This window comes from Bidens hawaiensis, unplaced genomic scaffold (genome assembly GCF_021521415.1).
Source record: "Bidens hawaiensis isolate Kalapana, Puna unplaced genomic scaffold, B.hawaiensis_p1.1 tig00025990_1, whole genome shotgun sequence".
NCBI lineage: Eukaryota > Viridiplantae > Streptophyta > Magnoliopsida > Asterales > Asteraceae > Bidens > Bidens hawaiensis.
This window is the reverse complement of record NW_027494178.1, coordinates 108,598-121,279: the sequence shown is the minus strand read 5'-3', so window position 1 is coordinate 121,279 and position 12,682 is coordinate 108,598. Positions and strand designations below refer to the sequence as shown.

Here is a 12,682-nt window from a genome sequence, read left to right as displayed (position 1 = left end):
TTTGATTCGTTGCTGGCTGTTCAGTTGACTCAACTTTTGTTTATATAGCGGCATAAGATCCGGATTCGGTATCCATGGGCCGTGGGTCGGTTATCACCCGAATTCGGTTTGTTTTCATTTTAATTAATACATTTTACAATTAATAATTATAATATATATTTTTTAATAATAATTATTATTATTATTATTAAGACTTTGCATCATACTCCGAGATCCTGGCCGGTCATTCCCCACAACAGAAGATTGAATGGAACATGGGATAAGATTGTAAAAATTGATAAATCGTTATCGGAAATACAGGTTTCATTAGCCAATTCCATAAAAGGCCATGTAGGAGATGGACATAAGGTTCGATTCTGGTTAGATGTGTGGCTCATCGACGACATTTTAAAAAACAAATTCCCAAAATTGTTTGCGTTAGAAGCGGTTAAGTCATGTAATGTAGCTATCGTTATGAGGTTATTGATGGTGTGTGTTCGATGAAATGGAATTGGAAACTCAGCCCGTTTATGGAGAGGTGATAGTAGAACTGATGGAGTTGTTACACTTGTTGTACTATTTCAGATTTAAAGGGGGTGAAGACTCTTGGGTGTGGGGTGGCGATGTTTCGGGAGTGTTTTTTGTTGCGGCAATGAAAAAGTTGGTATATAGAACAGAGCCGATTTCATCTAGTCATATTTTAGAGTGGAATAATTGGGTCCCGTTGAAAGTGAACGCAATTGTTTGGCGGGCCATGTTGAACCGGCTTCCAACGTGTGATAATTTGAAAAAAAGGAAAATCATGATTAGTCCGGACATGTGTAGTAATTGTTTGGCAGCGGGGAATCGGTGGACCATGTTTTTTCGTCATGTTATGTAGCGACGACGGTGTGGCATGGAGTTGGTAGATGGTGCATCATACAACCCTTTCATTCTAATGGGCTTAAAGACATTTTTTAGGCTGTGGAACAGATAACAGAAATGGGTTATAAGAGGAAAATGGTGTCCGCTATTGTTATGGTAGTGATTTGGTGTTTATGGAAAGTTAGAAATGAGTGCATATTCGAAAACAAGCCGATAAAGATTGATAAGTAGCTTGGAGATATTAAGGTGCTGAGTTTCTTATGGATAAAAAATAGAGCAAATTGTTTAGATTTGGATTGGAACAAATGGAAATCATTGGTTGTGTAAGGTTTTGTGGTCTTGTTTGTTGTCGGCCCTTACTATCTTCTCGGTAGGAATGGTTTCGGCTTTGTTTTAATGAAATTTATTGTTAAAAAAAAATAATGCACAATTGGGTTAAAGCTTAAACAAATAAATCCGTTGAGTAGTGAGAGATAACGTAACTAGAAATTGCATGCTCTGATCTTCACTAATGATTTTTTTTAAGTGTTAAAAAGAATCTTATAATCATTGCCTAAGCTTATCCAACCTTCTCACAGAGTCACAACCCACCTCATGCATAGGCGGAGTGGTATACACGTGAATGTATGTCGGCGTGCGTTGGATCCCATCACGCTCACGGTTATAATATGCACCCTTATAGCATATACTTGTCATAGTAATTAATTACTTTAAACCTTCATTTTGCTTACTTTCTATATGTCTGGGTATATATGTAAAATTATAGTTTTAACATTTAAGTATGTATAGAGAATAATAGTTTTAAATCTTATAAGAAAGTGTTAGATAACATTAAACAATAGAATAAATTTATTATGCTACACATTATATTATCTCTTAAACTGTATGGGATACATGAGAGCAGTGTTCTTTTAGCAAATCGAAAATTGCGACTACACAACTGGTCCATTGATTACTCTTCATACATCTTTAGTTGGACATGTCGATCTGAAGCCAGCCGGTTAAACCATAAATATTTTGACAAATTAATGACAAAGTTTTAAAAAGAACTTAATTTATGATACCATCTTGTTTTTTTTTTTAAATTTGTTTGACCAGTGAGCCTATAAGATGACTAGTTTAATGATCTGTCATGTTACTTATTGAGTGTAAAAAGTAGCGGATCTAATTTGGCACAATGATACACAGGTTTTTTGCTATTAGACAAAATTGACTTCACAATCACAAGTCTCGAGTTCTATCGACCCCGAGTCAAACTGAGTAATGACCTTTCACTAAGCTAAAAATCAAACAATCTACGACCTGGTTACGTGTAGTTCAAACAGTAGTCAAAAGTTGGCCAAACAAGGTTTCAAGTCTAGAACAAGACCCAGAACCAAACTTAATCAAATTCTTACCTTGCTACCTGTTTCAGTTTACCTTGTTTACACCACATCAACATTAACCTCACATCACAAAATAAAATCATTGTTCAAATTTGGAAACTTTGTCAAATTTTTCAAGTTTTTGAAAACTTAACTCAAACTACGGCCTAGACTTCGCTAAACAAAGTTTCAAGTCTAGAACCAGACCCAGAACCAAGCATGGCAAAATAACCCCTCAACATTAATCCCACATAACAATATAAAATGATTGTTTAACTTTTACAAGCTTAAGTAACCTAATGCATATAAAATTTGGAAACTCATATATTTTTCACTTCTATTTAGACTGATCCTCCCCAGGCCCTACTAATAGCTTTGTTATTAGTAGGATTTCACTGGATATGGTTGTTCGTGTTGTTGTTTAGATATTAGACTGATCGTGTTTGTTTCAAAGTTTGGCAATAGTTTCTCAGCCATGTGGAAGCAGATTCAAGGATCCGAAGCTCCCCAGTGAGTAAATCTCGAGCCAGCTGCATCCTTTGTGTGTTTTGCTCAGAACTGTAGTGAGTTAGAGACTGCAAAATAGTTATAGCAACGAAAATTACCAATTAAGCATGCAACAAAACAGGTGCATTTTAAACTGGTAACTGATATACCAATGATTTATCATCCATTAACATGAACACAAAAACTATATTGACTAATATTCAGAACAAAATCATGTCAACTGCAATTCTTTGGAATAAAAGCTATGGGATTAATTTACCTCAAGAGCTGCATTATAATTTTCAATCATGTGACTGAATCTTGAATGCAATAACCGATGCGCTTCCACTTCTCTATCCCTGTTCTTCAAAAGAATTCTAGCCAAACGGCCATCATTTTGTGTTGCTTCCGTAGCCAATTCTTGCAACTCTGTAGAGCACACAAGCATTTTCATATTTTTTTTAATTTGTATGAAATAATATCTTCAGATATTGGGTTGATATTTGACTAACAGTATATCAATATCAGCAGACATAATGAAAATAGAGCAGAATAAAGTAACATTTCAGTCAAACTAACGAAATAACATTTGGGAAAAATAAATTCAGCAATGTAGATAATTACTGTTTAATTTAAAAAACACAATTTTTAACATATATACATATCTGAGACCTTGGGGAGAAGTGCAAGATAGAACACGAGCAAGTGCACGAAGTGACTGTGGGATTCCCCTCCCTTTGCCACTTGAAGACTTCACTTCCCTGTAATATAACAAGGACCAAATTTGTAAATATGTCACTACTCGCTAGCATACAATATTAACATGAACAGATACCTACATCACCATGAAGCCATTTTCCTGCGAGCTTAAATCATTAGCATCTTTCAAAGATGGTGTTGTGTATCTATGCAAAAGATCCAACTTCAATGCATGCAGGTGGTCATGCTGACGTGCATTGACCTCAACTTTGACCTGATCATATTTGTTGTGAGGAATTATAAATCCAAAGTCCAATAAAAGTCTGGCATTGGAAAACTTCCCATATCTTATAAGAACCTCATCACCAGGAGCATAATTTTCATCAGCAATAACCTGTAGAATGCACACTGATTAGTGATTTAATTATTTATGGATATTAAAGACATCGGTTTGCCGGTGATTACCTCTGAGACTTGTTTGAAGTCATCACTCAAGACATCTGTTTCTGAACATGCATCATGGTTAAAGAAATCTGCAAACGGAATCTAAAAAAGTGTTTATTCACTGAAGAGTTTCTACAGTATGACAATATTTAGAAAGAAATGGAACTTTAAAAGAAATTATAAACAGTTACAAAATGTTAAAGAGAGATCACATTAGGATACCATTGAAACACCCCGTGTGCTGATCCAAGCTCGAGATTCAACTGAATGATTTACAAGAAGTATCAAAAAACAGCATACATGCATGTATGCTTATATTAGGATACCATGAATATATTGGGCATAAAAAGGGAATATGATAAGATGTTATACCTAGATTATATGCATGCTTAAATTTGTGCAATGTGACACCTTCAAAGTATTCAGGAAATTGGTCAAGAACCTGCATTAAAGTAATAAGAGTATTAAAACCAATTGTTTAGTTCTTAAGCGTCTAGTGATTGGTTATTATAAAAAAAATTTCAATGAATAATTAGTGAGCTCTTTAACGGACATACATGTTTTAAGGAGGAGAAGTCCTTTTCAATTTGAGCTTTATGCTTCAATGTTTCATAATATAGAGAACTTATCTTTATCATTTCCAGTTCCTCATCACTCCAAAATATCTACAAGTGTTCATAATAAATAACAAACAAGAACGACAAAAAACAGAAGTAAAACATGGTTATTAAGTGTGTGACTAAGCCAAAAGGAAAGAAGAAAATACCGTGCTATGCATATCCGCAAGACGCGGCAAAGAGCTTATGTAAGGGGCCCATTCAGAAGCCTGCAGTAGGAAAAAGAAGATAAACAAGGAACCGCTTTTGTCAGACGCGTAATAGCATGCTATATATAAATAAAAACATGTAATAATAAAAGGACATTACACACAAGATCTTATTACCTGACCAAGACTTTGATGTAGTAAGTTGAGCAAAGCAAGCTTTGCAACATTGCTGACTTCCTCCCCCAACAAAGAACTTATTGAAGGATGTAGATTATCTGGAGCCAATTGCTACAAAAAAAATATAAAAATCACAGACAATATAGTACTGGGATGTTAAAAAAAATCATAAAATCATACCACACTGTAAGGAACCTTCAATATACAATCACCCGCTTGTACCGGTTTACAGGCAAACAATGACCTGTCAATTAGGGGCGTGCAGAAAACTGAATTAACCGACCCATAAGTCCATAACCAAAATAACCGATGAAACCGAGGATATAATTGAACCGTAGCAAAAATTTGTGCGCCGGTTTAATGATTTTATGAAAAACCAATAATAATGGGTACCCGCCAAAACCGAACCGATTATATGTATTTTTTTAAATGCTATGTAATATACTAAAGATAAATATGTGTAATAACAATATATGCCATTAATAAAAAACTTCAAGCCAAACGCTCACGCCCAATATATTGTTTTTAGCTAGGCCCGAATTCATGGTTAACAAACCTGCTGTAGCCATAACCAAGCGGTCATGGTTATGGTTGGTTATCCATTATCCGACATCTCGGTTATGGTTATCGGCAAAACCGACCCATGCACACCCCTATCGTCAATTACCTGCCATAAACTGACTTCCCAATGGAAAGAACGGACGAAATTTCCGCCCCGGACTTTTGCCTTAACCACGGCAAGAAACCGGCACACTCCTCATCTACATTCTGGAGTGCCTGAATTAAGTTAACTCATTGAGTCATTTTATCAAACAGTTGGTGTGCATGGAATAATAAGAGCCCTCTATGGCTTCAATGGTTGAGTTAACTACAAACCTTATGTGGATAAGATGAACTGGAGGAGTTGCACCTGACGCGAATGCAGTACCGGCTTGGCGCCAAAAGTGGCCGTTGAATTCGAACACTAACTAGAGTTAGCATTGAGGTGTCAGTTGACTAGTTGAGGCTATTTCTGGTAAATGGCTCCAGGGCTATTTTGCATAAACCCTGACCCGGGTTGTGTTTGCGGGTTAATTGTGTAGCCGAATTTTGTGATTCGTGATCGGGTGGTTATGAGCCTGTCACCCGATCGGTTAGTTGATAAGCAAAATTAATGAAATTTAATTTCGAAATCTCATTTATGTTGTTGAACACTTGACGTTCTATTATTTGATAAAGATGTTAAATTTCACTTTTATTTTAGACTTTCAAAACTTCACTTTCAAAAACAGGCAATTCGGGCTATGGACGCCCAGCCCACACTTTAACAAGTGTATTGTGAGTTAATTAGGTTTAACTAGATATTAAAAAAAGTCACGTCATAGACATTGGACTTTAACCAGCCCACACTTTAACAAGTGTATTGTGAGTTAATTAGGTTTAACTAGATATTAAAAAAAAAAGAAGATATGATTGGTTGTTAGTAGGTGTGGATCCCATGATTCATATCTTTTGAGCTCTTGGATGCTAACAAGTTAACAGGAAAGGAGGGGAAAGAGGGGTGGTGCCCAAGTTCTTTTCGAGCGTGGTGTAGCAGGTGTTAACATACCTATGTGGCATGTTTGGCGCCCCACTTCTTATTCCACAACAAACGGTCTTAGTTAGTAATTTAGGACTGTTCAAAGGGTAAGACCCGACCCTTTTACCTAATACCTTACCCAGACCCTTTACCCTTTTAGGAAGAAACGTGGACCCGAGACCCTACCCTCTAACCAATAAAAGGGTCGGGTATAAATAAGGGTTTTAAGGGTCCAACTATTTACCCTTTAAGACAATAATCACATCTAATTTTCCGCATTACTAGTGGCATATCTCATAAATGACTTTAATATATGAATCCCAAAAGAATTATACTTTCATTTAATAACATAGTAAAGTCTAATTTCGAAATTTTAAATATCATTTAAACTTATGCAAATAATATTTACATTCACAAATTACGTGTAGAGAACAATTCAGTAATTTCTTTATATATGTTTCCATTTAGTAGTATGATCATTCATTTTTATTTTTCTTAGTAGTTGGAAAATTTTTAATGAATCATATATGAAATACAAGCGTCTCATAAATTTCAGATTAATCGTCAATCTGATGTATATCCATCTAGTAAACGGGTCAAGGGTTTGAAAAGGGGTCGGACCCTTGAAACCTTTTTACCCTTTACCCGACCCATATTATTTATTCAGGTCTAATTAAGGGCTTTAAGAGTCAGGTAACCAGATTTCAAGGGTCTAACCCTTATCTTGATCACCCCTAGTTAGTATTCTCCAAGTAATGTTTAAGCTACTCTTTATCCTTACACAGGAACCATGCCAACCTTCACTAATAGTTTTAATTTTATCGGATGTCCCCGTTGGGATTTAAGCTCCTCGTGTATTGATTCTTATAATAATGGCCTATGCAATAAAATCTCTAAATCTTTTAGCCCAAACTTTATAATCATAAATCATAACATACACAAACACACGTAAAACATATTATCATAAAAATATATGAATAAAACGTGTCAAGATAGCTCGAGCCAAAGTGCCAAACTACCCCACCAAGACACATATTAACATGTACCGAAACAACTCGTTTGTTTTCTTCAAATGGTCTAAAACGACTCGTTAACATGTCGAGATATGGACCTTTACTAGAATAACAAACATATTTCAAAATTCAAATGCAGAAAAAGATATCATTATTTACCACCTCAAATATTACAACTTTCTCTTATTTTGTACAAATAATTCATCTGTCACAAAAACAAATTACAGAACACAACTGTATCAGTATCATCAGTCTAGTAACTTGTTTCATGAGGACGGCCAAATGCTAACCTTTTCCTTCTCAACCTTACAGTATATCGCCGTAGCCGCGGCCACAAAATACACCTGAATAAATATAATCGATGGCGTATGGTATTTTATCACACTCTCTCCAGTAGCCAGTTCCACCAACACCAACGCTGCCAACCCGAGTGCCGCAACACGCCCGTTCATCCTCTCCGAATACGGGCTGAACCCGAAATCCACCTTCAGTCCACCTGATGTCGGCTCCTTCAACGGCACCGGCGGGAGAAACAAGTTTCCCCCGCCCGAAGATTTCTTCCCGGTTTTCTTGCTTTTTCGGGCGTCGGCTTTCTTCCCGGTCCCACTACGGTAACGCAAGCGAACCTGCGAGTAAGAGGAGCAATTACCGAACCGTTAACCCAAAAGCAACCACAATGAACCGAATTAATCAAAAATCAGTTATCGTTTTCTTTATTACCCTTGGTTAGCCAAAATTAACTAATCGAAATTAACCAAACCAAATCATTCATACTTGTATATGGTTTTAGCTTTTATACATTCGTTTCATGTAACTCATGTTATATACCATTTCATGTAATTCTACTTCGGATTGAGAAAACGGTAACGGGTACTTTTGGTATCAATTCGGTACCCATTTTTTAAATTTAAGGATTGGTAGTACTAACATTTTACCCATTTTGGTTCGTACCGGACTACAGGTACTGTACAGCACCGAACATTTTCAATAACCGTACGCATATTTGATGATTTTTCAGTATTGGTATTTTCGGCATTGGAAGCCTTGAGGGTGGGCAATATGGACGCCCTGCGGGGCAGGTGTTTTTGGGGCACGAAAATTTTAAAACACAATATTATATATATTTAGAATGCTCGAACTCTTTACACCCACTATTTTATATACTCAAACACTTTATAGTCTCTTTATAACTTTAATTGTTATTTAAATAAAATAGTTTAAATTATTTAGTACACTTAGACAAAAATTTCCGGTTGGCCGGCCCTGATTTTCGGCATCAGTAATTTCGGTGTCCTTAATTTCTACTTTCATTTTATATATTTATATCTCCATTTCATTTCATATATTTCTAAACAAAAATAATTATTCAAGCAACTTATTACTCTTAACAAATTTAAAAATGGTGAATTTAACAACTTATTACGACACATAATTAACTTGTAGAATATAGGCTAATCCAAACACTTAAAAAGAGCTTAATAATAGAAAATAAGCTATAAACTACTTTAAAATTTAAGCATAAGCAAAAAATTAAAAGCTAGACCAAACACCCCCTAATTTTGTAATTTAACCGAAATGAACCGAAAACCGAGAACTAACTTAATAAAACAAACCAATTGGTTAATTCAGTTGAGGCTATTAACCAAACCGTACACACCGGACACCCCTACCTGCGAGAGACGGTCATCGAAGCTCCCAGGCTCGGATGATTCAGTAGTAGGTTCGGAGGAGTCTTCAGGAGTTGCTTTGGTGGTGAATAAGAGGGTTTGGGGCGGTGGCGCGTGACGTTTAAGTGTGGAAAGAGCGAGTGGTGATGAGAGTAGAGGGTTTGAGGAAGCCATTGCTGCCAATTGTTTGTGTGTGGAGTGTGGACCGTGTGGTTGCTTTCGGTGTGGATAATAAGACTTGTTTATTTAGTCTTCTTGTTTTTTATTTATTTATGTTTTTTGTGTACACAAAAATTTAAAAACTGGATTTGGGCTTTTGTCTATAATAGTATTGTGAACTTGTATTGGCCCATATGTAGTATGTGAAATAAGTGTTTATCAAGTGAGGGTAGTTTGAAACATATTATTTGTAAGGTCCTGAACCCGGTAGCCCTACTTTAACATCGGATTTACTCATAAACACAGTTCTTACAATCATAGTTAATTAAAACTTTACGCGAAAACGTTAATTTAAATCATTCGTTACAAAACATTAAATCTTTTCTTTGATAACATAACACAAAACATTATATTTAACATCATTTCTTCCGTCTTCAGATGCCAGCCGTTCAATCCATACCATGTGCCATCCTCATGCTAACTCTTTGGTCAAATCACCTGCGTGCATACTAAAAGTCAGCTACGCTGAGTGAGTTCTAGTTAATCAGGCAACATACAATTCTTTCTCGTACATTTCTACACGTATCCGAAGACACGTATTAATACTGTAACCTTGTATAAATATCCATAAGATGGACGCCACATAACATCTAACAAAAAGAACTATTACTTTTACTATGCTATCCATTAAAGTAACATTATGCTTTCCATTAGAGAAACACTAAGCTTTCAATTTGAGGAACACCATGCTTTCCATTAGAGGAACACTAAGCTTTCAATTTGAGGAACACTATGTTTTCCATTAGAGGAACACTAAGCTTTCCATTTGAGGAACACTATGTTTTCCATTTGATGAACACTATGCTTTCCATTTGAGGAACATTATGATTTCCATTAGAGGAACACAATATATATTATCCGTAGAGGGAACTCTCTACATACTTTATTATTTAGTATCCATATAAGGAGACGATCATTATTCTTGGCAATATGTGCAATATCCGCATATCGTTCACATACCAACAAGTTTTCATCCATAATGCTCATACATACTCCATACATTATATATACCATTAATATCTTTATTTATAACCTGACGGTACGCGCAATATCCGAAGATCGTTCACATACCGATAAGCAATCATTCATATCTATCACATATATCATATATGGCATACACTTACCACTTAAGGTAAGTGTATTAACTAATCACATCGAGTATGCGCACAGCCCCGAAAACATAACAAGGAATGGGGCTAGAAACTCATCTGAACTATGTTTCTTTGCTACGTTAATTGTTAATCCTTTCTTTAGTTAAGCTCTGCTAATTGTATATAAGTTACACATATCAATACTCGTCTGATCTAATCTAATGGCCTTGTATTAGATATTTTTACTTAGCATAGTTATGGCTTTCCTTTATTTTAACATTCTAGTATTTCATCTCCTTAGGTCCTTACGAGCATGCCATCAAGTGTATACACGTATATGTATACATTTTCAGGTCGCCATGTATCCGGGTCTCAATATAAGCGAACTTAGATATAAGCGGACTTAGATATAAGCAAACTTGTATATAAGAGAACTTAGATATAAGCGAACTTAGATATAGGCGAACTTGTATATAAGCGAACTTGTATATAAGCGAAGTTAGATATAAGCGAACTTGTATATAAGCGAACTTGTATATAAGCGAACTTAGATATAAGCGAACTTGTATATAAGCGAGCTTGTCATCAGGCGAACTTATATGTGACGAACTTAACCAGCAGGCGAACTTATCCAGCAAGCGAACTTAACGTGCAGCAGCTACGGGTTTGGTTTTAACAACATTTAAACCTTCGATATGATATTAACCATTCCCATAAACGTTCCCACAGCCATTTCCGGATAAGTCTTGACCCGGGGAACCATAGAGTTTGGACCTTTAGTCTTAAAACGTTCAAAACTAGATTTAAGGTTTATTTTAAACGAGCCGTGCATAGCCATGGATTCGTCAGGTTCATTTTAACATCAAGTTTGCTACTTTAATACCCGATCATACCCGATCTATTCTAGGTTCAAGTTTCATAACAACCGTTCATAAAAACCGTTCATAAAAACATAACCTTTAACGATAAAGAACGTACCTTTACCCGTTTTTAGGTCACGGTTTAGCTTGGTTATGAACTACAATCTTGTATCTTGATTGCATATCAAATATTTATGCTAGAATCGATCTCGGATCTTCTTCTTCTTCTCACGGCCGTAGGGAGGCTTGTGTGTGTGTGTGTGTGTAGAGAATAAGATGAATGGAAATGGAAAGGATTATGGTATAAGGGGTATTTATACTCCCTTAAACCCATGGACCTAAGACCCATCTTTCCTTTTTGGTCCATACTTAACTCCATCTAATTAGCCTGTTTGAACCACCTTTATTATTTTATTACATATCTACTAACTCAAGTAAACTTTTCCTTCATAAATAAATAATATTTTACTATCATTTTTCTAGAAATTTCGAGATGTTACATTATTTACAAAAATGATAAGAAATTATAGGTAAAGGAAAAGCCCAAGTCTTTTTTTAATGGCCTAACCAACAATTTGCATGAAGTTTACCATGAGAACATATCTTGATTGGTTAACAAATATTTTACTTATTAAGCCTTAAAATGATGTTGAATAAAAAATTCCTTTATTATCCATTCACACGTGTTTATAACTCTTAGTACTCGGGAGAGGGGCTACTTACATGACGCCGAAACCCATAATGCCCAAGGGGGTGGTGTTGGGGGCTAGGGGCGGATCTACGTAGTTGAGAGCGGGTTCATGAAAACCCACTGAGTTTCGAATTCTATATAGATCGCCTATATAAAACATGAGAGTGAACCCACATATATTTTATGAGTGAACACATACAAAAAGTGGAACACTGGTCTAGTGGTAAACATGCATGCTTCTTCATCTAAGAACCCAGGTTCGATTCTTGCTTGCAACGCTTTTTTTATTTTTTTTTCTTTTCCCCAACCCTCTCTACATATCAAATATACATGGAACAACCCTATTACAATTATGTAAGTTATTTAGTGAAAATGAACCAATGTGCAGGTATACAAAAAGGAAACTACATATATCTTACAATTATTTGCAATACAAATTTTTGTTAAACATTAATAACAAAGTAACAATTCTTATTAATCGATAATATGTTGTTAGAACAAAATATTGGATAGTTATTATGTTTTTGTTAAATAAGTTATTAGGTTACGATCCTAACCCGTTGGCTGATCCATGAGAACCAGTAGTAGGGATAAACCTTAACCGATCCGAACCGTGGAAATGACCCAAAACCGTCAAAAGACCCGAACCGTCAAGTCAACCCGAACAGTGAACCCACGAGAAAAAAATCCTGGATCCGCCACTATAGAGGGCGTTATGAAGCCCCCGTATTATCTCATTACACATAGTCTTACAAAATTTATTTTGTTTAAAATATATTGCATTTTAACTTTATTCTTAATTAA

General features: G+C 35.6%; 2 protein-coding genes across 2 annotated transcripts; both read right to left on the bottom strand.

The window, feature by feature from the left end:
* Window positions 1-2,469: 2,469 nt before the first annotated feature.
* LOC143572667 (fructose-bisphosphate aldolase-lysine N-methyltransferase, chloroplastic-like) lies at window positions 2,470-5,760 on the bottom strand. The gene is made up of 13 exons (XM_077057756.1): window positions 5,656-5,760; window positions 5,447-5,556; window positions 4,960-5,023; window positions 4,780-4,890; window positions 4,603-4,662; window positions 4,394-4,501; window positions 4,209-4,278; window positions 4,059-4,099; window positions 3,858-3,938; window positions 3,533-3,786; window positions 3,366-3,454; window positions 2,974-3,122; window positions 2,470-2,782 (listed from the first exon to the last, which is right to left on the bottom strand). The coding sequence occupies exons 1-13, from the start codon at window positions 5,758-5,760 to the stop codon at window positions 2,636-2,638; spliced, it is 1,389 nt and encodes a 462-aa protein (XP_076913871.1). The 3' UTR covers window positions 2,470-2,635.
* A 1,710-nt stretch (window positions 5,761-7,470) lies between these two features.
* Window positions 7,471-9,208, bottom strand: LOC143572666 (uncharacterized). The gene is made up of 2 exons (XM_077057755.1): window positions 9,021-9,208; window positions 7,471-7,976 (listed from the first exon to the last, which is right to left on the bottom strand). The coding sequence occupies exons 1-2, from the start codon at window positions 9,189-9,191 to the stop codon at window positions 7,617-7,619; spliced, it is 531 nt and encodes a 176-aa protein (XP_076913870.1). The 5' UTR covers window positions 9,192-9,208; the 3' UTR covers window positions 7,471-7,616.
* Between the last annotated feature and the right edge of the window lie 3,474 nt (window positions 9,209-12,682).